We start from the raw sequence: 26,444 nt of genomic DNA, 5'->3' as shown, positions 1-26,444 counted from the left end.
AATATCGAGCCAAGTTGGAAGCCCAGGCTAACCAGAGGTATGCTGGTAGACCATGGCAGGGTCTAAATGAGATCATTGGGCACAAAGAAAAGGCTGGGAATATCAATAACTGTAGCGCTTCTCTTCCTGATGAACTTAACGTATTCTACGCAAGATTCAAACAGAAGAGGAGCATCCCGCTCCCTCCGGATGAACCGGGCCTGGTGGCATCGAGATTCATTGTCACAGAGGAGGATGTTAGAAGGGCCTTCCTGAAGATAAATCCAAGGAAGGTGATGGGTCCAGATGGCGTCCTGGGACGGGTTCTCCGGGCCTGTGCAAGCGAGCTAGCTGGGTGTTTGCTGACATCTTCAACTGCTCCTTGCTTCAGTCTAAGATCCCCTCATGTTTTAAGGAGGCAACAATAATCCCGGCGCCGAAGAAGAGCAAGGTGGCATGCCTGAATGACTATCGACCTGTGGCTCTGACGTCAATTGCTATGAAGTGCTTCGAGCGACTGGTTATGGCATACATCAACCACAGCCTACCGGTCAACCTCGATGCTTTGCAATTCGCCTACCGGAGCAACAGGTCAGTGGCAGATGCCATCTCTCTGGCCCTATATTCCTCCTTAGAACACCTGGAGAATAAAGATGCACATGTAAGGCTCCTTTTCATTGACTACAGCTCTGCCTTTAATACCATCATTCCAAATAAACTGATTCCTAAGCTCCGGAACTTGGGCCTTAGCATTCAAATCTGCAGCTGGATCTTCAGCTTCCTCACAGACAGGACCCAGGCTGTAAAAATAGGGGACAAGCTCTCCTCTACGATCACTTTGAGCACTGGTGCCCCACAAGGCTGTGTACTCAGCCCCCTGCTGTACTCACTGTACACCCATGATTGTGTAGCCAAGTTTCCATCAAACTCAATATATAAGTTTGCTGATGACACCACAATTGTAGGCCGTATCTCAGGTAATGATGAGTTTGAGTATAGAGAGGAAATTAAGAACCTGGTGGCATGGTGCGAAGACAATAACCTATCCCTCAACGTCAGCAAGATGAAGATATTGGTTGTTGACTTCAGAAGGAGTAGCGGACCGCATGACCCCATTTACATTGGTGGTGCGAAAGTGGAACAGGTCAAAAACTAAGTTCCTCGGGGCCAATATCACAAATGACCTGACTTGGTCCAACCAAGCAGAGTCCACTGCCAAGAAGGCCCACCAGCGCCTTTACTTCCTGAGAAAGCTAAAGAAATTTGGCCTGTCCCCTAAAATCCTCACTAATATTTATAGATGCACCGTAGAAAGCATTCTTCTAGGGTGCATCACAACCTGGTATGGAAGTTGTCCTGTCCAAGACTGGAAGAATCTGCAGAAGATCATGAACACAGCCCAGCACATCACACAAACCAATCTTCCGTCCTTGCACTCACTTTACACTGCATGCTGTCGGAGCAGTGCTGCCAGGATAATCAAGGACACAACCCACCCAGCCAACACACTTTTCGTCCCTCTTCCCTCTGGGAGAAGGCTCAGGAGCTTGAAGACTCATATGGCCAGATTTGGGAACAGCTTCTTTCCAACTGTGATAAGACTGCTGAACGGATCCTGACCCCGATCTGGACCGTACCCTCCAAATATCCGGACCTGCCTCTCGGTTTTTTGCACTACCTTACTTTCCTTTTTCTATTTTCTATTTATGATTTATAATTTAAATTTTTATTATGTACTATTGATCTCTGCACCAGAGAGCGCGAAGCGAAGAATCAAATATCGCTGTGATGATTGTATGCTCTAGTATCAATTGTTTGACGACAATAAAGTATCCTCGTTAGTTACCTCGGCTAGTATCCTTGGCAGTCATCCCAGCCCTGCGTCCTAAAAAGTGTCCCGGCCCTGCATCCTGGAAATTATCCTGGACCCTGCGTTCAAGAAAAGGTCCCAGCTCTGTGTGGTAAACCATATATATATGTTGTAACTGGGTTACCTGTCTGGACACGCCCCTCTGCTGACTACCCCTGTGGCTCCTCCCACAGACCCCTGAATAAAGGTGATTTTGCCCTGCTCCTCTCCCTCAGTCCAGGGGCAGACACTCAGCATGCTGGAAGTCATATTTTACTGCGAATAAAGCCCTTCAGTATTTATCCTACTTCAGTCTTTTGGAATAATAGAAGGTGCGTCACTCTGTGTCCTGGAAAGCATCTCGGCCCTGCTTCCTAGCAGGGTCCTGGTGGCTCCGCGTCCAAGTGGGAGTCCTGGCTCCGTACCCTAGAGCAGTGGTCCCCACCACCGGGCCAAGAACTGGCACCAGGCCGCAAAGCATGAGCTACCGGACCGTGAGGAAACGATACGAATCAGCTGCACCTTTCCTCATTCCCTGTCACGCACTGTTGAACTTGAACATAGAGTTGCCAACTGTCCCGTATTTGCCGGGACATCAGATATATTGGGCTAAATTGGTTTGTCCCATACTGGACCGCCATTGTCCCGTATTTGCCCCGCTAAGGTAGAGCGTTCCTATGAAACCGTTAGTGCCGAAATGGTGTAAAACGAAGAAGCAATTACCATTAATTTATATGGGAAAAATTTTTGAGCGTTCCCAGACCCAAAAAATAACCTACCAAATCATACCAAATAACACATAAAACCTAAACTAACACTAACATATAGTAAAAGCAGGAATGATATGATAAATACACAACCTATATAAAGTAGAAATAATGTATGTGCAGTATAGTCGGGAAGATTAAGACAAAACCGATTTGTGGGGAAAAAATCAGCACATATGCACATGCGCACATCACATATGTGCACATCACGCACGCGCACACAGGTGCCCGCGCAAGGTTTCATGGTCATGGCAGTCTTTCCTGGGGTAAACGTAAGTGTCCCGGGATTTGACTGCTACTTTTGTCCCTTATTTGGGAGTGAGAAAGTTGGCAACCCTAACTGTAAAACACATGTTGAGGTGAGTTTAACCCTACTTGAACACCCCCCTGGTCGACCGGTCCGCAAGAATATTGTCAATATTAAAACGGTCTGCGGTACAAAAAAGGTTGAGGACCCCTGCCCTAGAGCCTAACCCAGCCAAGTCAAAGAACTGAGCCAAATCTAGTTAAAGAGCCACAACCTTCCCTGGAGTTCCCTCGCCCAGCCCAGGAGTACCTCGCCCAGCATGGTGCTGGAGGTTCCCCCGCCCAACCCTGGAGGTTCCCTTACCCAGCCCTGGAAGTTCCCTCATCCTGTGCTGGATCGTCCCCATCCGAATCCCTAGCAGTTACTTTGGCAGTTTATCTCAACAGTTACTGCGACACTAATCTTTGTCTGTAATCTTCGTCTGTTACCTTCGCCTGCTCCCTTGTCTGCAACCTCGCCTGCACCCTTGCCTGTATCGCCATCTAGTTCAACCGCCAGAGTGAGACCGGAGCCTTGCCACGCCAAGATAAGGAACTATCTATCACTGAGTTTGGAACCGTCTCTTTGTGTCCCTGTGTTTAGTGTCCGTGTCAAAGAAGAGTCCCGGCCCTAGGTCCTGTTCCCAAGGAGGGACCCTGACTCTGTGTAGAGCCCCGGCCAAGGTCCTGTTCCCAAGGAGGGGTCCTGGCTCGGTGTTCTGTGTATGAGACCCCGCCCTATGTCTTGTCCTCAAGGAGGGGTCCAGGCTCTGTGTTCAGTGTTCCGGTGCTCAAGTCCAAGGCTCTGTGTTCCAAGACCAAGTCCAGGCACCATGTTTCTGACCTGTCCAAGTCTGAGCTTCATGTCCTCATCCTGTACAGGGGTTCCATGTCCAGTCCTGCAGCCTAGCCACGTCCAGTCCTGTAGCCACGTCTTGTCCTCGCCTAGATCCGGGGTCCGAGCTCGAGTCAGGACCTAGGATCCGGGTCCCTGTCCAGTCTCTGGCTCGGAGTACTAGCCCAGGCTCCTAGTTCCAAGTTCCTTGTCCTGGTCCTGCTTTCCTAGTCTTAGTCCTAGCCTAGGCCCGGTGTCCTTGTCTCGTCCAGGGCCTGTGTCCAAGCCCGGCGTCGTTTCTTCCTGACTCCCCTTGCTTTCTTGATAAACTTGTCCTGTTCCTAGTACTTCAGTGTCTGAGTGTCTGTGTCTTGCATTTGGGTCCACTCCCAATGCCCTCTTTTGACACTATGTAAATGTATTTATTCATTCACTTCAATAATATATTATTTGCTTCAATCAAGTTCTGTATTGGTCACTGGGCATGAGCTCTCTATGCTTGATGCTGATTCTTATTTAGCTCAATCCCTCCCACCTATTCATTCTACTTTATCTCTAATTTGTTTAAATATTTAGGATGCAGAGTGGTGTGACTGTTTATTTTTTGCTAGATCATCGGGTTTGCTATCAGATCAAATGTCCTTTAGATAAAGCCAAACTGAACAAATAGAAGGGGAAAAACTGTCAAGAAAGCAGTAAGGAAAATGTAAAACCTCCTTTTGAAGTGCCTTGGTAATTTTAAATAGATTACATTTCAGATAATGGAGATACTATATAATGAGTGGGCATTGGCTGGCATAGTCATCAGTGGTGTCTTCCCGTGTGTGCTGGCAGTCAAAGCACAGCTTGATTGAGATCTTGAAAGGGAATAAAATCGTAGTATGCCCTTCTGGCATGAGTAAACAAAGTGACAGATTCAGCTTCTCTTTCTCCTTCTCCCACCAACATTTTCTGGATTTTTCTTTCATGGCTAAAACTGCCAAAACTGCTGAAGTTTGTCATAGTCATAGTCATACTTTATTGATCCCGGGGGAAATTGGTTTTCGTTACAGTTGCACCATAAATAATAAATATTAATAGTAATAGTAATAGTAATATTACTATTAGTAAATAGTAAATAGTAATAGTCATAGAAATAATAACTAGTGATAGAATCGTAATAGAAGATAGTAATAAATAGTTAAATAGTAATATGTAAATGATGCCAGTAAATTATGAAATAAGTCCAGGACTAGCCTATCGGCTCAGGGTGTCCGACCCTCCAAGGGAGGAGTTGTAAAGTTTGATGGCCACAGGCAGGAATGACTTCCTATGACGCTCTGGGCTGCATCTCGGAGGAATGAGTCTCTGGCTGAATGTAGTCCTGTGCCCACCCAGTACATTATGTAGTGGATGGGAGACATTGACCAAGATGGCATGCAACTTAGACAGCATCCTCTTTTCAGATCCCACCGTGAGAGAGTCCAGTTCCATCCCCACAACATCACTGGCCTTACGAATGAGTTTGTTGATTCTGATGGTGTCCGCTACCCTCAGCCTGCTGCCCCAGCACACAACAGCAAACATGATAGCACTGGCCACCACAGACTCGTAGAACATCCTCAGCATCGTCCGGCAGATGTTAAAGGACCTCAGTCTCCTCAGGAAATAGAGACGGCTCTGACCCTTCTTGTAGACAGCCTCAGTGTTCTTTGACCAGTCCAGTTTATTGTCAATTCGTATCCCTAGGTATTTGTAATCCTCCACCATGTCCACACTGACCCCCTGGATGGAAATAGGAGTCACCGGTACCTTAGCTCTCCTCAGGTCTACCACCAGCTCCTTAGTCTTTTTCACATTGAGCTGCAGATAATTCTGCTCACACCATGTGACAAAGAGTCCTACCATAGTCCTGTACTCAACCTCATCTCCCTTGCTGATGCATCCAACTATGGCAGAGTCATCAGAAAACTTCTGAAGATGACAAGACTCTGTGCAGTAGTTGAAGTCCGAGGTGAAGTATGAGGTCATATAATCTGTCCTTATTTTTGACGACTGAGGAAATGCCAGCTGATTGATAATTGGCAGGACTCTTAAGAGTTTTAAACAAATATATAACATCTATCATTCTTCAATCTTTTAGCACACATGTATTGCTTACAAACGTTGAAATTTTGTTCCAATAAAGGCTTTCCCTCTTTATTTTGGTATCTTAATTTTAATAGAATCTTTTCCTGCCTGAGATCTGAATCCTTACCAGCTAATCAAAGGTATTTTTAATAAGTATTTGATTGTCTACCCATTTCTGCAGCATCTCTTTTTATGTTATTTCTGTTTACTGTTTTATTAAGTACGTGTCCTTGTTTGTCTTTTATAAGCACAGTTTTTGTTCAACTCTTGCATCTGCCACCATGTTTGAATGAGCTTGCGATCATTGGTTAGACTTATGCAAGAAAAACAGTGAGTTAAACATCAGGTTCTAGTCCTTTGTAAATAAAATTGTGATTTTCCAACTGGTTTTATGGTGCTGTTACAGAATAGGTGCAGGAAAGGTGAATTCTAGATTTTTTTGTGGTTCTTGAAATTATGAGCCCATCCTAATACATGGCCTTTCTAACTCACTTGATAGTCTTCAGAGCTTGATACTGGGCCAATTCAATCCCCTCAGATTGCATGGTAGTAGTCATTTTCAATCCCAGGTGTCAACAATCGTAAGTGTGAAGTCTGTTTCACTTCCACAGATGCTGTTTGACTTGCTCAGTATCCACAGCATTATCTTTTTATTTCAGCTTTCTAGCATCTGCAGTTTTTATTTTTGCAGATCATCAATTCAATCAAGGTTGGGATTGAAAATGGCCTTTTTCTTTTCATTCTTGGGAGTTCAATAATCTGAAAGATAATTTTATTTTTCTTTTTGCTTTTGAAGATGAGATACATGCAGTGTAATGCTTTGAAGCATGACATGATGTTACCACAGTGGTTAGCATACCATTTTACAGTACCAGTGACCCGGGTCAATTCTCACTGCTGCCTGTTCGGAGTTTGTACATTTCCCCCGTGACTATTCTCCTCCGAGTCTTGGGCTTCCGCCCACAGTCCAAACGCATACCGGTTGGAAGGTTAATTGGTCGTTGTAAATTGCTCTGTGATTAGGCCAGGGTTAAATCAGGGGTTGCTGGACGTTGTGTCTCGAAGATCCGGAAGACCCTATTTCATGCTGTAGCTCAATAAATAAATAAATAAATAAGGTAAAGCAGTGCTTGTTGAAATGTAACCTGATTTTATTACTCCCCTCCTTCCAACTCGCACTTAAACTTGTACTTGTCTCCAGGACTTCTCAGACTTCTGAAATTAAGCCCAACCATTCCTGATTTAGCAGGGTGCATTGTTTGGTGAAACCAAAGAGTTTAACTTTGGGCATGTAGATTGATACCTCAGCCAACAGACAGCTGGACAAAACACTAGGAAAAAAATCAAACAGATAGAAATAGTAGCCTCAGAATTGTGAAACAAGGAAAAAATAATATATTATTTTGGAGCAAATTGCAAATAACAATAAAGGCCATTGTTGAGAAGTGCAGCTTCAGTTGTCAGACATTCTGGTGGGTGATAACAGTAAATTTGTGGAACATGACCTGATTAACTGAGGAAAAATATGGTGCAGAATTTTCATCCACACTAAGACTTGCACTTGATAATGAACAGTCTCTGAAGTTTTGAACCAAAACTTGTTCAGATTAAAGAATCAAATATCAGCTTCTTTTATAGAGCATTTGAACCAGTCTGATGAAGGCAAGTAACCAGTCAGGTAGAAGAACCATCAACAAGCAGTTTATGAAACAGGAAGTTGGAGATTGAAAAGGATAGATATTTTGGTACAAGAACACAAATAGAGCAAATCATATTTATAATCTTTGTGAAAGGTTAACACCTGATATATTGGAAACCGTGAGTGGAAATACAGAAAATAAGGTCATATAGTGTGGGGATTTTAATGCTTGTTGTAATGACAAATATGAATGGGACAGTGGTGGAAGACTTTCTGAAAGAAAAGTGGTGAGCTTGAATGGTGCAAAAATAAATCTTATTTGCAACACTGTTTCTGTTATAGACCATACGCTGGTATCTAAAGTTATAACAAGTGAATTAACTGAGAAGTGTATAATGATACAACTGTGGGGAGTGATCATTTCCCCATTATCTGCTCAATGGGAATTGATGTGTATGAGAGGAAAGATTCTCATATCCCCAGATGGAATTTTTAAAAAGGCAAATTAGGATGTAATTGATAATTTATGTGAAAGTGGATCTCCATACCATTTGTTTTTGGAGGATATCAAGCTGATTAATAATACCTTGTGCTCTGTACTCAACTCAATAGCTAAGGAATCAATTCACAGATCGTTGGGAGATAATAAAAGAAGAGCTATTCCCTGGTGGATGGACAAATGTGAAAAAACAGAATAAAGCATTTGGGAAAGTTAGACAGTGTTACTCGTATTCACCTTTCAATCAATATATTAAAAAAAACCTCAATCTATAGTTAGAAAAGCAGTGAGAAGAGCAAAGAAAATATATTGGAGAACTTGCTGTGATAGTATTGGGAGAGAAATCCAGGTAGAAAAGATTGGAGTTTGATATGGAAAATGGGAGGAGTTAGAAAACTTGATGTATTACTGGTATTGTATTGTGGGGAGAAGATTGCAGTTACTGACTCTGCAACAGCAAAATTATTAGCAAAAACATACGTCAGCCAATTTAAGTGAAAAAGAGAGAAACAGTTTTGGTAAGCAATCCTCAGATTACTGAGAAAATAGAATATTCCAGTTCCTGGTTGGGTGTTGAATTTACATTGACTGAGAACTTAAAAGGCCTATTAATGGTGCTGGTCAGACATCATCTGTGAAAGATGATATTTGTTTTAATATGTTTACATGGTTATCAGACTTGAAGTTCATGTTGCTTTTGAAATTATTTAATATAATATGGGTTTAATGGTTCCTGGAAATTAGCAGATGTTATTCCAATGTTGAAACCTGGTAAGCATTAGTAAGATCCTTCTGGTTATGAACATATTCTGCTACCTTCAACATGTATGTAAAATAATGGAGCAAATGGTTATAGCAAGGCTTTCTTATTTTGTGGAAAGTAGTGGAAAATTCCCTGATACTAATCTGGATTTTATAAAGGGAGAATGAACATGGACTCAGTGTTAAGTTTGGAATCTGATATTTGTAAGGCCCAAGTTAATAAAGAATCAGTGGAAGCAGTTTTCTTCGATGTAGAGAAAGATTATGATATATTATGGACACAAGGGTTGCTGGAAAAGATGGGGAAAAGGTGGTAGAAAGTTCAGTTCGGTTCAAGGTTTTATTGTGGTAGGAAGATACAACTTAGGGTGGGAGCAACATTCTCTAAGGAGTATGAGAAAGAGAATGAGACTTCACAGAAAGTGTGTGTAGTCCACTCCTTTTCAAAATTATAATTACTGATATTTTCTTAAATGTTGGCTCAGACATTTTCAAATCTGTATAGGTTGGTAACTTTGCAGTGTAGATGAGAGGCAGGAATATAAGTTATACAGTTAGGAAAGTGCAGGCAGCTATAAATGAATTAAAGGAATGCAGACATCAGTGGGTGTTTAAATTTTCTATTACAAAGACTGTAGTTATTTGTTTTTCTAAAAGGAATATTACACCCAAAATTGATCTCAAGTTTTATGAGATCATCACTTCAGTGGTGATAGGAGATTCCATAATCAGAAGAATAGAGATGAGATTCTGTGGGTGTGATAGATACACCCAGTTGGTATGTTGCCTCCCTGGTGGGAAGATCAGGGGTGTCTCAGATTAGGTACACGGCATTCCAAAGGGTGAAAGTGAGCAGCTAGAGGTCTTTGTACCTATTGGCACCAAAGACATGTAGGAAAGGTGAGGAGGTCCTGAAGAATGATTTCAGGGAGCTAGATAGCTGAAAAACAGGACCTCCAGGGTAGTAACATCTGAATTGCTACTGGTGCCATGCGCCATTGAGAGTAACAATAGGATGATTTGGCAGGGGAATGTGTGGCTGAGGAACTGGTGTAGGGGGCAGGAGTTCAGATTTTTGGATCATTGGGATCTTTTCTGGGGAAGGTATGACCTGTACAAAAGGGATGGGTTGCACGTGAATCCGAGGGCGACCAATATCCTTGTAGGCAGGTTTGCTAGAGCTGTTTGGGAGGGTTTAAGCTAATTTGGCAGGGGGATGGGAACTGGAGTGATAGGGGTGAGGATGGGGCAGTTGGTTTACAAACGGGCAGTGTATAGTGAGAGTACTAGCAAGTTCAGGCTGAGGAGACAGCAAGCAGGATGAGGTGCAATGTAAAAGGCAGACAAGATCGAAAAGGGTGAATACAGAACTGAAGGTGTTATATTTGAATGCATGCAGTATATGAAGTAAAGTAAGTGAACTTTGACTACTGTGTGCAGTTCTGGTCCCTATATTTGAGGAAGGATATACTGGCTTTGGAGGCAGTGCAAAGGAGGTTCACCAGGTTGTACTCCAGCAGACAACTGAATAAGTATCCCACATCAATTTTCACTGCAGAAGACACTGGCAGTTTGCTGGAAGTTCAAGGGAGACAGGAGCAAGAAGTGAGTAAAATACCATTACTAGGGAGAAAGTGTTTGAGAAACTGAAATGCCTGAAGTTAGGTAAGTCACTTGGACTAGATGGTCTACACCCCAGAGTTCCAAAGAAAGTGGCTGAAGAGGTTGTGGAGGTATTTGTAATGATCTTTCAAGAATAACTAGATTCTGGCATAGTTCTGGAGGATTGGAAAATTGAAAATGTCACTCCACTCTTCAAAAGGGGAGAAAGGCAGAAGAAAGGAGATTAAAGGCTAGTTAGTCTGACCTCAGTATTTGGGAAGATGTTAGAATGGATTGTTAAGAATGTTGTTTCGTGGTTCTTGCAAGCACATAGTAAAATAGGACAAAATTTATCATCGCAAACAACCTGATGGCATGAACATTGACTTCTCTAACTTCCGCTAATGCCCCACCTTCCCCTTGTACCCCATCCATTATTTATTTATATACAAAGCAGGATCTCCCAGTGGCCACACATTTTAATTCCACATCCCATTCCCATTCTGATATGTCCATCCACGGCCTCCTCTACTGTAAAGATGAAGCCATACTCAGGTTGGAGGAACAACACCTTATATTCCGTCTGGGTAGCCTCTAACCTGATGGCATGAACATTGACTTCTCTAACTTCCGCTAATGCCCCACCTCCGTCTCGTACCCCATCCGTTATTTATTTATACACACACATTCTTTCTCTCTCTCTCCTTTTTCTCCCTCTGTCCCTCTGACTATACCCCTTGCCCATCTTCTGGGTTTTCCCCCCCTCCACTTTTCCTTCTCCCTGGGCCTCCTGTCCCATGATCCTCTCATATCCCTTTTGCCAATCACCTGTCCAGCTCTTGGCTCCATCACTCCCCCCAGGTCTTCTCCTATCATTTTGGATCTCCCCACCCCCTTCCACTTTCAAATCTCTTACTAGCTCTTCCTTCATTTAGTCCTGACGAAGGGTCTCGGCCCGAAACGTCGACTGTACCTCTTCCTAGAGATGCTGCCTGGCCTGCTGCGTTCACCAGCAACTTTGATGTGTGTTGCCAAAATTTATCATGCTTTGCTTAAGGGAAGATCTTGCCTGAAAAATCTGCTCGAGTTCTTTGAAGAACTAACAAGCAGGATAGACAAAGGAGAAATGGTGAATGTTCTTTACTGGGATTTTCAGAAGGCCTTTGACAAGGTGCTACACATGAGGCTGCCAACAAAATGAAGACCCCATGGTATTACAGGAAAGGTACTAACATGGATAGCATATTGGCTGATTGGCAGGAGGTAAAGCATAGGAATAAAAGGTGCTTTATCTGTTTGGCTGCTGGTGACTAATGGTGTTCCCTAAGACCAGAAAAGACATAGGGGCAGTACTAGGCCATTCAGCCCATTGAGTCTGCATCACCATTCTATCATGGCTGATCCCAGATCCCACTCAACTCCATACACCTGCCTTCTCGCCATATCCTTTGGTGCCCTGACTGCTCAGGAAATGGTCAGCTTCCGCCTTAAATATACCCACGGGCTTGGCCACTGTAGTCTGTGGCAGAGCATTCCACAGATATACTGCTCTCTAGCTAAAAATATTCTTCGTTACAACTGTTCTAAAAGGTTGCCTCTCACTTCTGAGGCTGTACCCTCAGGTTCTGGATACCCCTGCCACAGGAAACATCCTCTCCACATCCACCCTGTGTAGTCCTTTCAACATTCGGCAGCTATCAATGAGATTTCCACCCCCCCCCCCACCCTGCATTCTTCTAAGTTCCAGTGAGTACAGGCCCAAAGCTGTCAAGCACTCCTCATATGGTAACCCCTCAATTCCTGGAATCATCCTTGTGCACCTTCTCTGTACTCTCTCCAATGACAACATATCATTTCTGAGATTCGGGACCCAAAACTGTTGACAGTGCTCCAAGTGCGACCTGTCTATCATTTTATAAAGCCTCAGCAATATCATTCTATTCCCGTTGACATAAATGCCAACATTACATTGGCCACCTTTACCACAGACACAACTTGTAAATTAACCTTCTGGGAGTCTTGCATGAGATCTCCTAAGTCCCCCTGCACCTCTGATGTTTGACCCTTCTCCTCAATTAGATAATAATTCGCACCTTTGTTCCTTTTAATTCATACATTTCCCAACGCTGAATTCTATCTGCCACTTTTTGCCCATTTTTCCAATTCGTCTGTCCTGCTGCAATCGTATTGCTTCCTCGGCACTAACTACCCCTTCACCTATCTTCATATCATCCGCAAACTTTGCCACAAAGCCATCAATTCCATTATCTAAATAACTGACAAACAATGTGAAAAGTAGCGGTCCCAATACTGACATCTGAGGAACACCAGTAGTCACCGGCAGCCAAACAGAAAAGGCCCCTTTTATTCCCTCTCGCTGCCTCCTCCAGCCTGTTAGCTATTCCTCTATCCATGTCAGTATCTTTCCTGAAATGCCAAAGGATTTTATCTTGTTAAGCAGCCTCATGTGTGGCATCTTATCAAATACCTTCTGAAAATCCAAGTAAATGACATCCACTGACTCTCCTTTGTCCACCCTGCTTGTTAATTCCTCGAAGAACTCTAAAAGGTTTTCAGGCAAGATTTCCCTTTACGTAAACCTTGCTGACTTTGGCTTATTTTATCATTAGTCTCCAAGCACCTCGAAAGCTCATTCTTAATAATGGACTCCAACACTTTCCCAACCACTGAAGTTAGGCTAACTAGCCTACAATTTCCTTTCTTTTACCTTCCTCCCTTCTTAAAGAGTAGAGTGACATTTGCAATCTTCCAGTCTTATGGGACCATGCCAGAATCAAAAGATTCGTGGAAGATAATGCATCCATCATCTCTTCAGCAATCTCTCTCAGGACTCTGGGATGTAGTCCATCTGGTCCAGGTGACTTATCCACTTTACGACCTTTGCGTTTGCCTGGCACTGTTTCCTTTGTAATAGCAATGGCACTCATTTCTTCTCCATGACACTCACAGACCTCTGGCACACTGCTAGTGTCTTCCACAGTGAAGACAGATGCAAAGTACCCATTAAGTTCATCTGCCATTTCTTTGTCTCCCATTGTTCCACAGTGGTCTTTGCTGGGACTGCTTCTTTTTACGTTATATATCAATGATTTGGATGATGGATTAATGGGTTTGTTGAAAAGTTTGCAGCTGATACAAAGATAGTTGGAGGGCAAGTAGTTCTGAGGAAGTAGAGAGGCTACAGAAGGACTTCAACGGTTTAGGAGAATGGGAAAAGAAGTGGCAGATGGAATATGGTGTTGGGACGTGTATGGTCATGCACTTTAGTAGAAGAAATAAAAGTGTAGAGTATTTACTGAATGGAGAGAAAATCAAATATCTGAAGTGCAAAGGGACTTGGGACTCCTTGTGCAGGTTAATTTGTAGGTTGAGTTCATGGTGTGGAAAGCAAATGCAATGATAGCATTCATTTCAAGAGGATTAGAATATAAAAGCAAGGATGTAATGTTAAGACTTTATAAGGTGTTGGTGAGATCTCATTTGGGGTATTGTAAGCAGTTTTGGTCCCCCTATTTAAGAGAGGTTGTGCAGACATTGGGGATGGTTCAAACGAGGTTCTCAAAAATAATTCTGGGGTTGATTGACTTATCATATGAGGAGTGTTTGATGGCTCTGGGCCTGTACTAACTGGAATTCAGAAGAAGATGAGAGATTTGGAAAGGATGTTTCCTGTGGTGTTGGAGTCTAAGACCAGAGGACACAGCCTAGGAATAGAGGGACATCCTTTCAGAGGGGATATGAAGAGGAATCTCTTTAGCCAGAGAGTGGTGAATCTTTGGAGTTCATTGCCACAGGTGGCTGTGGAGACCAACTCATTGGGTTTATTTCAGACAGAAGTTAATAGATTCTTGGTTAGTCAAGACATGAGGGGATATGGGGAGAAGGCGGGATATTGGATCTGAGAGGGAAATGGATTGACCATGATGAAATGGTGGAACAGACTCAATTCACCAAATGTCCTAATTCTGCTCCTATATCTTACCATATAATGATCTTATGGTCTAAAACTCTTGAACAAGAGTCAATGGTACAGTATCTAGGTATGCGGATGGGCACAAGTTTAACATGGAAGATGCATGTGAAATAATTCACATCCTCTTAGTGTGCTCAGGTGCTTAGTTGGGTGCAATTGTGGTGCAACTAGGAGGTCAATTAAACAAATGTTTATTGCTTTAATCAGATCTGCCTTTGATTATGGCTACGTTGCTTATGGGTCAGCCTCGCCATCGGTCTTAGAGCCTCTTGATAAAGTCCAGGCTCTAGCATTCAGATTATGTTGTAGTGCTATAAATTCATCCCTATTTACGACATCATAGGTAGAAATGGATGAAGTGACATGTCCTGCATGATGGGGGTCCTTAATAATGGACTCTGCCTTTCTGAGGCATCACTCTTTGATGATGTCTTGGATACTATGAAGGCTAGTGCCCAAGATGGAGCTGACTAATTTTACAATATCCTGTTGCTTCTTTGGAACTCTGCAGTATCCCCTCCATACCAGGCAGTGATGCAGCCCGTCAGAGTGCTCTCCACGGTACATCTGTAGAAGTTTTCAATTGTTTCAAGTGACAAACCAAATCTCCTCAAACTCCTAATGAAATGTAGCCACTGGTTTGCCCTCCTTATAGCTGCATCGATACGTTGGGTCTAGCTTAGGTCCTCAGAGATCTTGACACCCAAGAATTTAAAATTGCTCACTCTTTCCACTTCTGATCCCTTTATGAGGATTGGTTAGAGTTCCTTATCGTATACTTTCTGAAGTCCACAATCAGCTGGTTGGTCTTACTGATGTTGAGTGCAATGTTGTTGCTGCGTCACCCATCGACTAGCTGCTATATCTGGCTCGTATACACCCTCTCTGTTCCTGAGCTACTACCGTCAATGACCATATCATCAGCAAATTATTTGATGGCATTTAAACTGTGCCTAGCCACGCAGTCATGGGTATAGAGAGAGTAGAGCAGTAGGCTAAGCACACATCCCTGAGGTGCACCAGTGTTGATTGTCAGCAAGGAGGAGATAATATCACCAATCTGCACAGATTGTAGTCTTCTGGTTAGGTCGAGGATCCAATTGCAAAGGAAGGTACAGAGGCCCAGATTTGTAGCTTATTGATCAGGACTGCAAGAATGATGGTGTTAAATGCTAAGCTATAGTCAATGAATAGCATCCTGACATTGGTGTTTGTATTGTTGAAATGATCTAAGGCCATGTGAAGGGCATTTGAGATTGCATCTGCCACAGACCTATTGTGATAGGCAGATGACAGTGGGTCCAGGTCCATGCTGAGGCAGTAGTTGATTTTAGCCATGACCAACCTCTCAAAGCATTGATGTAAGTGCTACTGGATAACAGTTTTAAAGACAGCTCATAGTACTCTTCTTGGGCACTGTTATAATTATCGCTGTTTTAAAGCAGGTGGGAACTTCTGACTGTAGCAGTAAGAGATTGAAAATGTCCTTGAATACACCCGCCAGTTAGTTGGCACAAATTTTCAGAGCCTTACCAGGTACACCATCGAGGCTTGGTGCCATGTGAGGGTTCACCCTCCAGAAAGACAGCCTGACATCAGCCTCCGGGACAGAGATCACAGGGTCACCAGGTGTAGCAGGGATCTTCACAGATGTAGTTATATTCTCCCTTTCAAAGTGAGTATAAAAGGCATTGAGCTTGTCTGGTAGTGAAGCATCACTGCCATTCATACCTTTGGGTTTCCCTTTGTAGGAAGTAATGTCCTGCAATCCCGAATTGATGTGCATCCGATGTTGCTTCTAACCTCCCTTGAAATTGTTTCTTTATTCTTGCAAGCCATAGCTTGTTTTCTTTTATGGACCTGGGTCTCCAGAATTAAATGCCACAGATCTAGCCCTCAGCAGATGACTAACCTCCTGGTTCATCCACTGCTTTTGGTTTGGGAATGTACAACAAATCTTCATAGGCACACACTCATCCACACAGGTTTCAATGAAATCGGTAACAACTACGGCATACTCATCCAGATTCAAAGATGAATCCCTGAATACAGTCCGGTCCACCGATTCCAAGGAGTCCTGCAGGCGCTTCTGTGCTTCCCTTGTCCATACTTTCTTGGTCCTCACTACTGGTGCTGCAGTCTTCAGTCTCTGCCTATACTCAGGGAGTAGAAGTACAGCCAGGTGATCAGACTTCCCGAAGTGAGGGTGTGGAATAACACAGTAAGCACTCGTAATGCTGGTGTAACAACAGTCCAGTGTGTTCTTTCCTCTAGTACTACAAGCAATATGTTGATAATTATTTGGAGATTTTTTTCAAGCTAGCCTGGTTAAAATCCCCCAAAATGATGGTGAAGACGCAGGGTGTGCTGTTTTATGCATGTTGATCCTATTACTCAAATCATTCAGAGCCTTTTGGACATTGGCCTGAGGTGGAATGTATACTGCTATCAAAATGATCAATGAAATTTTCCGCGGCAGGTAAAATGGGCGGCACAATTGCACGATATTCCAGGTCTGGGTGAGCAGAATTGGGACATCTCCGAAACATTAGTACGTCACCAGGAGTTGCTCATGATAAGTACACCTCCAGCTTTGCTTTTGAGAGGCTCAACAGTTATATCCTGACAGTGTACACTGAATCCGTCAATCTTAATCACTGTGTCCAGTACAGAAAGGGTTAACCAAAATTCCATGAAAGAAAGGATGCGCGCTGTTCTAATGTCCCTCTGATACAGCACCCTAGCTCTGAGGTTGTCAATTTTATTTACCAGAGACGGTATGTTTGCCATCAAGATAGTCAGTATTGGTAGTCGAAAACCTTTTTTTTAACGCCACTTGTAGTCCCAAGCCACAGCTACAATTCCGATGACGGTCCTCCTAACAAAGATAGTACGGGCACAGTCATCATTGTTTCCATCGGTTTTAAGCAGCAATAGATCATTCAGTTGTATTAAGACATCTTTATTAACTGAATAGACCTTGGATGCAGTGGTAATTCTCAGCTGTAGCAGACTGAAGTGGGAAGATTTAATCATATCCATCGAGCTCGGCACTTCAAGTTTGCCCATGTGAAGGTGGCCCAGAAGGAAAGTGTATTTGTAAGGTGTTCAGTTTTGGGTGGATGGGAAATGAATGGGCACAAAGTCTTGGGTTGTTTAATGTGGAATATGGTCCTAGTGTACCCCTTCCTGTCACTCCTCCATGTTTCTCCCTTTGCCTCTGGTTGATTTAAGCCTTCTGGGAAAGATCAAGATGAGGAGTGATTGTGTATCAGTATCACAGGTAGATGAGCAATATAAGCAAGGCAGATATTATGGCTTAGTACATATACACGGGTGGTTCAAAAGATCCAGTGGCAGGTCATTCAGATGCTTCTGTATATGTTCCAAAATCTCAGGTGACTGTTAAGAAAAGATTATCAGACTAATTATCAGTATTCACGTCTGAGATGGTTGCTATCATTTTAGCCTTGGAATGGGTTGAAGAAGTACGCCCTGGATATATACTTCTGTGTTCTGATTCATTTTCCGTCTTGACATCTATTGAAACGGGTATTTCAAATTGGCGGCCTGAAATTGTTCTTGAGATTGGACAGCACCTGTTGAGGCTGCAGGGTCGAGGCTTCTGTATATATATTTTTTATGGGTCTCTGCCCATGTGGAGTTTGAAGGAAACGAGGTGACAGCCTTTCCAGCCAAGCAATCATTTAAAATTAAGTCGATAAATGTCGTGGTTCCTTTGCATGAAGGGGAGGTGAAAGCCATAATTAAAAAGTCTATTCAATCACTATGGCAACAAAGTTGGGTTAAGGAAAAGAAAGGACGGCATTTATATAAAATTCAGAGGATGATGGAAACTCAACAAGAAGAAGGGTACAAAAGGAGGGGAAAAGTTTTACTGTACTTGTTTACTTATTGGACATACGAGGTTGAATAATTCCTTTGTCAGGATTTATATGCATGATACAGGCATTTATAGGGAGTGTACTTATCAGGAAATGGTGCAGTACATATTGTTTGAAGCCAATTCCTATGAGGTGCAAAGGGAACATCTAATTGCTAAATTGAGCTCTCAGGACAGACATAGCTTAACATGGAAAGTTTGTTAGGATATCACTGCCATAATGTACATGTGATTTTGTGACTTGCTGAAAAGCATTACATTTTTTGATATTATCTGAATATTTTGGGGGAGTGAGGGGTGGAGGGTGAATTCAGTGTGTATACTTATTGTCTCTTTGCTCCACACTCCACTCAGTAGGTGGCGGTAATGAACCTCATGTTGGTCCACCAACTGCCATTAAACTTTACAAGAAGAGCAAATAAAGAGAATGAAAGATAGGAGTGAGAGAGATTAAAGAGAGTCAGAGAAGAATAAACAAAATGTATGGTTATTTTAGATTTTACATTTTAAAAATTCTGTACTGTAGGTAAAAGCTGAAGCAATAAGACTTCACAATTTGTAAAATGAATTCTCATTGCCAGAGAGATTGTTTGATAACAATGTAGAATCCTTAGTGCTGGTCTAGGAAAAGCCTTACACTTACAATTTTAGTGGTATGTATCAGATAAGTAAAGCAACTGCACACTGATTAAATGGGGTGCTTGTCTGCCTTTTCAGAAAATTTATGGAGGAACAGGATGGCTTTAAGAGCGTTCTTTTTTTGGACTTCTATCCTTTATTGTTCAACCTGCATGTAACTAACAAGCAACACACACAAAATGCTGGAGGAACTCAGCAGGCCAGACAGCATCGATGGAAAAGAGTGTTGTCAGTGTTTCGGGCTGGAACCCCGAAACCCTGTTGGAGATCCCACCACCAAGCAAATTCCGCCATCTCCAATAGGATCCGACCACCAAGCAACTTCTGCCATCTCCAACAGGATCCCACCACCAAGGACATATTTCCCTCACCCCCACTTTCCGCATTCAGTAGGGGTCACTCCCTATGTGACCCCCTTGTCCGTTCGTCCCTCCTCACTAATCTCCCACCTGTCACTTATCCTTGCAAGCTGAACAAGTGCTACACCTGTCCCTACATCTCCTCCCTCACTACAATTCAGGACCCAAAATGTGCCTTCCAGGTGAGGCGACACTTCACCTGTGAGCCTTTTGAGGTCATATAGTGCGTTCGGTGCTTCCGGTGTGGCCTCTTGCATATCAATGAGGCCCGACATAGATTGGGAGACCGCTTCATCGAGCAGCTATGCTCTGTCTGCCAGAAAAAGCAGGATCTCTCAGTGACCACCCATTTTAATTCCACCTCCCATTCCCATTCCGATATGTCCATCCATGGTCTCTTCCACTGTCGGGATAAGGCAACGCTTAGGTTGGAAGAACAACACCTTATATTCTGTTTGGGTAGCCTCCAACCTGATGGCATGAACGTCAATTTCAGGAACTTCTGGTGATGCCTCCCCCCACCTCCCCACCGCTCTCCTTCACCATTTCCCATCCCCTTTTCCCTCTCTCACCTTATCCACTTGCCTGTCCATCGACTCCCTCCTGGTGCTCCTCCCCCATTTTCTTTCTTCCATAGCCTTCTGTTTCTTTCACCTATCAATTTCCAAACTCTTTACTTCAGGGTTCTCTTATCACCTTGTGTTTCTCTCTCCCCTCCCATCACCTTTGAAATCTACTCTTCAGCTTTTTTTCTCCCGTTCTGCAGAAGGGTTTCGGTCTGCCACATCAACTGTACTCTTTTTCATAGATGCTGTCTGGCCTGCTAAGTTCCTCCTAGCATTTTGTGTGTCGTCGTTTGGATTTCCAGCACCTGCAGATCTTCTCGTGTTTGTGATGTAAATTTCAAGTTATTTTACCTTTGCCCTTAATCTGACAGAAAATTCAGACCAGCTTGTGAAACTGTATTATTGAAAACTGTGTTTTCTCTGGAGTGAGATGTACCCAAAAAATATGGATGTGGACTAGACAAAAAATGGTTGGAATGGAGAATTTCATAGAGTCATGGACCCAAGTAAGTAGTTTAGAGAAAGTGGTCCTTTGGTGCATTGTCCAGACTGACCATTCAGTATCTATTAATACCAATTACCTCATTCCCTATTCTTCCAGCCAACATTCTGAACAGCTGCAGCCCACTTATCTATGTGTTAATAGCTGAGTAATCCACAATTCCACACATCTTTGGGATATGGGAGGAAGTCAGAACACCCATGGTTAACCCACTGAGTCACAGTGAGGATGCATCTACTCCATACAAATAATACAGGAAGTCTGGTGAGCCTGTATCCCTGTGAAGTAGCAGCTCTATCACCTTCTAAGTAGAAACTGATGCCCTTGACAGAATTTGACATGAAAACCGAAGTAGAGGGTAAAAGATAAAAAATATAGGAAAGGAGTAAAATTCTGTTCACCGCTGTGGTTTTAATCTCATGTACATCTCTTGTAATTAATAGACATGATTGTAATTTTTTTACATAATTAATATCAAATGCCTTGTTGAAAATATATAGGTAATTTTTTTTCAGAAATGCTGGATATGACTAAATCAATGCACCATTGATATTCTGAAAAGAAAATGGTCAGTGTGACTAAATATTAACAATTATTGTACACTATTGCAAATCAGGCACCATATTTCAATGCTAGTACAGTTTATTTATTCAAATGCATGGAGAGTCTGTCAAATTCAGCTGCTTAAATTACTTAAAATGATTCCTATTCTCATTGTCGAATCAGACTCAAATTGATGGGGTTTGTTTTCCTTCTTCAGGTGCAATTTTTGAGGAGACTGCAAGAAAGGATGATAAAATGTTTCGATTAGCTGTGGCTGAAATGAACATGAATGAAGAAATATTGCAGAATGAAAAGATAACATTCTCAGTCAGATTTGTTGATTCCAACAATCCCTTTCAAGCTGTTCAAGAGGGTAAGGCAGCAGTTTTTCGGCCATTTATATCAATAGCCCTCTGTTCAGGAAGATTATTGCAGGCTTTGTCATCTTTATTATTGCCAATTGTTTGAAATGAACTTTAATTATGGACGTAATATCTATGAAGGTTAAAAGTAAATTACAAGCATGAAATTGATGAATTTTTGAAGGGATAATTTGGTTTTGTGTGTTTTAATTTTAGTCTTGAATAGTTTAACGCTTAGATTTTGATGATTGAACTATAGGCTCCCACTTTGTTTAATAATATCAATACAACTTCATGAACCTTTAACCTTTAATTCAACCTTCAGTAATAACTTTCAAGTAAATGTTCAGTCTTTCAGATCTTAGTTAAAAGTAAGTTCTGTTTCTGAAGCGTGATCTGCCTCTTTACCTTTATTTGCAACTATTGTGAAGAGTATATGTTCAAGCTAATTTAACTTCAGAAGATATTATTAAAGCTCTCCGTGATTTGAGCCCACCATCCTTCAGTTCCTCCCTGCTATGTCCAACTAAGTGAGAATGCCATTGCTTCTTTCCTTTTAACCCAATTAGTTATAGCAAGAGAATTGTCAGTGAAGGCTCTTCTTGTCTCTGTAGTGTTATCTAAAGGATCCCCCCAAAAGTCTGTTTAGACTCCTATTTCTGAGCAGCATTTTACTGCTTGCCAATAGTTCAGGATCCACATGTGAACTGATTTCACTCAGCTCTGCCTCATCAGCAACTCTCTAATGTGTCTGTCTGTGTTTTCAGGCTGTTTGTCCAGTATCTAGTCACTACTGTGCTACAGTTTTCTCCAAATTAACGTTGATATATGTTTGGGTCCAGTGACAAGTTCTGCTCTCTTACCTCCATATTGTTTTTCTCTTCCCTGTTCCTGACTCATAAGAGTAGGAATGGTTGCAGTTTTTGGAATTCTATTTGATTTCATTTGATTTTCTGACCCTATCTCATAGACCATTGTTCATTTCAATCCTTGCCTTAACTTCTCTATTGCAGGTACCATCGTGTATCTTCCTGTTAACTCTAGATACAATTTTCCTAACACTTTTATATTGCCCACAGTCTTCCACCTTCCAATAATTTCAAGTGATTAAAAGCCCCACACATTTTACTGACTCCCAAGTATGAAGTCACCCAACTATCTTAATGTTTTTCATGCTTGAGTTATTTTTTGTTGTGCTCTTGTGCTGTTATCCAGGCAAATGTGACTCATCAGCTGTGGTTGGCAGCTGATCTAGGAGAAGGAAAATTCTGATCTCAAACCTCTGCTGTTTTGTGGTTGTACCCACTCGTCAGGAAAGCTTCGGGAGTAAACTCTGAGGAAAAATCTGAAGCTGGATTCTCTGACACAGTCGTATTTGAGTTCAACTGGCAACTCCTACGATGTTGCAGGTGTTAAACTGTATCAATCTGTGCCATTTCCTTCAGAATCATCAGCTGCATGTAGAGGGGGAGCTTGCTGCATGGGCAACAGCTTGCTCTACATATTGTACTGCCTTAGCTTGTGTAGACAGTTAGGGTGCAGCATCCATGGTCAACTCTGACCAACGGAGGACCTCTCTCTCTCTGTTCTCATCTTCTTCATGCCTTAGCACCTCCCGGTTTTCTAGCATCCTCCAGGTCCGCAACAAATCAGGAATTCTGCCTAGATTCCCTCATTCGTATTTCGGACCCTGATATCGAAAATCTCTACCTTAAACCTCTGCTCTCCACCTTTGGCTGCATTTTATTAGACAGCCCTTAAAATTTAGCTCTTTTAAGCAAATTATTGAAAGCCAATGTTGTTGCCTCTCTTCTTGGCTTAAATGTTATAACACTTCAGCTTAGCCATATGATAGTGAAAACTTTTGCATTCCTATAATGCAGAGAAGTGAGTGGGAAAAGGGTTCTCTCCTATACTGATATCGTCACTTTGAACTATTTTCTTGAGATATATACCACACAAAATCACTTTTCCCCTTGGCATCTTTAATTATAGATATGATATGTATGGAGAAAGAGAGAACTGGTAATTTATTCAATAACTGTGCTCTGCTCAATTTCTCTTATCTTTGAAATTAGAAGTAATGAGAGCGAATGAAAGTGACACTTATTGCTTATACATTCAGACATTCACGTTATTTCCCCTCCACTGAAATTTTCCATTCTTGCTCATGTGTTCCCATACCTGAGGGAGAAAGGAAAACATAGTTTACAGCCAGTGTGTCATGAATACTGACAGAGAAATATAATTGTATCTGGATAAAGATGTACTGTCCAACTTTCTGGCTTTAACACATTTTCAATTGGATTTCATCTCCCAAATAATTTCCACAATAATTAGAGAGTTGGGGGTGGATCTTTAGGTGCCATTAAGTGCAGGATCATATATTAAAATGATGATTTTAACTTGCAAAACAGAGATGATAGGAGCTGTTGGCAATGCACACCTCAGCAAGCAAATGTTAGCTATTCATGGCCCAGCAATATCAGTGGAAAGTTATTAGCAAAGTCAGTCTGGGTACTAGAGTGGATTTTACTGGGCAGGGGACTGAGGAACAAGATGTAAAGGTAATCTGAGGCAACCATCTGAATGTTGCTTACGAATCCTTTCTGTGGATGGAATGGTTGATCCTGACTCCTAACTCAGGCAGCATACTTTACAGAATTCCACATGTAACATGGATCCTTTTTGGCCTCTGGCAAAAATAAAGTTTTAACTGTGGGCTGAGATCCAAAGCCTGTTGCTAGCAGATGTCTGTTATAAAGCCCATCTAGAGCATCATTTTGTATGTACTGGAAATTCAAAGGAAGAAGTGTGTAAGTGGTTGTGGCTAGTGTTGGATAAATGCTTCTAGTGGCTTCGGTAAAGAGGATGTGTTTAATATTTCAGATACTTAGAGTCCTTCAGAACAAGTACTACCTCTTTATTGAAGACAATAGCATTGTAATTACATATCAAGTGCAATTATGTCATCACACTGAATTCTTATGCAGTTTATTTACATATTTCTACACAGATATACCACACTACATTGTCTCTTTGAAAAAGTGCTTCTCTATATGTACAAGAATTTCATTTTTAGTATGTTGGCTGGTTTTGTTAGATTCTTGACAACCAAAGCAGTTTTTGGATCTCTGAAATCCACTTATGTAAGAAGTTTGTGATCACACATTTCTCCAGTGTGTCTCTCACTGCAATCATTTTGTCAGCCTGCTAGCTTCTAGACTTCCTCCCCGCACACCATGCACAAGATATTGTTTATGAAGTGTACGGATCTATTTCTTTTCGCACAATGACTCTCCTTAGCACTAGTTAGTGACAGATAACTTACCCATGCATATTGATTGGTTGCTCTCTCTGCAAAGTCAATATACAAGTTAACTTGACCTCCAAGTGTGTGCTTTTATTTAATTGACATGCGGTTGTACAGACACAACAAATTGGCAATAATTACAAGCCTGAACGTCAGCAAATATTACCAACTGCTCTGATGGTTATGAGATGTCAGAACTCGGAGGATAGGAGAGAGACAGCAAGAAGAAAGAGTGAACTAGTACAGAGAAGGCAATCACAAATGGTAGCATAATGATGTATGAGTGACAGTGAAGAGTACACAGTGAGAGATGTGCAACTAGCAAAGATGAAGTGAACATAACATGACGATGGCCTTAGTTGAGAAAGCTGCCAAATTTGATAGTGTTAATGAGGACCGGGCATCATATGTTGAGAGGTTTGAATTCTATTGTAATGCCAGTGATGTGGATGAGGAAAAGAAAGTCTCTATACTTCTTAGCTTAATGACTGCTAAGATGTACAGTCTCTTAAGCAACTTAGGAACCCCTGAAAAGCCAGAAAACAAGATATTCAATGAAATTGTTGGAATATTGCAAAATCACTTGAGCCAAAATCCACTAGTAATAGCTGAGAGATTTAGATTTTACAAAATAAACCAGTCAAAGGATGAAAGCATTTTGGAATGCATTGCAGAATTGAGCAAACTTTCCCAAAACTGTGACTTTGGAGATGGACTTTCTGATGCATTAAGGGACAGGCTTGTATGTGGTAGTATAGTCAAAGCACTCAAAAGAGACTACTGTCATAAAGGGATCTAACTTTAGAATGGGCATTGACTATTGCAATATCAAAAGAGACGAGAGGAAAGAATGCATCAGAACTACAGAAAACGAGTTTAGAATGTGAAATGCACAAAACATCCCTGAATGGTGCAAGAAGCCAACAATGTTACCTATGTGGCACCTCCTCCCATGATGCAAATGACTCTGGGTTCAAAGACAAATTTTGCAAAAAGTGTGATAGACAAGGCAACATAGACAGAATATACAAGTACAGCAAAAAGAACAGCCAAAGAGAAAAACCACACAAAGTGATCTTTCAAACGCAAAACTAAGGAAATGCATAAAGTAACTGAATATGAAACTGAATCAGACAACACACAAGTCTGACAAAGGTGAGTTGTCAGGCCTAGAACTTCATAGCATTACTGAAACAGAATGCAGAATTATATGGATCCCAACAAGATGTGCCTGGTGTAGAACTGAAAGTAGAGCTGGATACAGGGTCCGCTTTGTCTTTAATTTCAGAGGCTAACTACAACAGGCTGTTTCCCAAGCTACTATTAGAAAAGACCACAGTGATGCTAAAGACCTACACAGATGAAAAAATGTCTCCTAAAGGCAAAGTGAAAGTGAATGTGATGTTTGGATGTCAAACACAGCAGTTAGAGCTTTATGTGTTGGAAAGTGGAGGGCCAGCACTTTTTGGATGTGAATGGTTGAGAAAAATCCAACTAGAATGGCACACAATCAAAGCTCTCAAAGTGTCATCAACAGGCAACCACAGCCCAAATGTAACACTAACCAGATACATCACAGTTGAGTAATATGAATGAGAAGGTGTTTGAGAAGGGTATTGACATTAAGTCCAGAATTGAACTGGATGAAGCAGTAACACCAAAATTCCATAAAGCGGTCCAGTGCCTTACATACTATGTCCTAAAGTGGATGCTGAACTTCAAAGCTTGGAGGCGTCTGGCATTCTCTCTAGGGTTGAACGGAGGAATTGGGCCATGCCCATTGTCCTGGTGATCAAGAAAGGGAAGCACAAAGCTGAACACATATGCAGGGATTTCAAAGTGAACATTAACCCTATGCTGTGTACTATGCAGTATCTCCTGCTGTGAATATGTCTTTGCATCTTTGACAGGCGGAGAGAGGTTTACAAATATTGAC

General features: G+C 42.0%; 1 protein-coding gene across 1 annotated transcript in view; it reads left to right on the top strand.

Annotated features, from left to right (window-relative positions):
* Nucleotides 1-26,444, top strand: part of LOC140200825 (glutamate receptor ionotropic, delta-2-like) — a 601,297-nt gene that overhangs the window by 81,458 nt on the left and 493,395 nt on the right. The window contains exon 2 of the mRNA XM_072264448.1: nt 21,051-21,206. Within this exon, the coding sequence (XP_072120549.1) occupies nt 21,051-21,206 (156 nt within the window). The remainder of the gene's footprint in view (nt 1-21,050; nt 21,207-26,444) is intronic.

Source organism: Mobula birostris, chromosome 7 (genome assembly GCF_030028105.1).
Source record: "Mobula birostris isolate sMobBir1 chromosome 7, sMobBir1.hap1, whole genome shotgun sequence".
NCBI classification, from domain to species: Eukaryota; Metazoa; Chordata; class Chondrichthyes; order Myliobatiformes; family Myliobatidae; genus Mobula; species Mobula birostris.
This window is presented reverse-complemented; position numbering and strand designations above follow the sequence as displayed.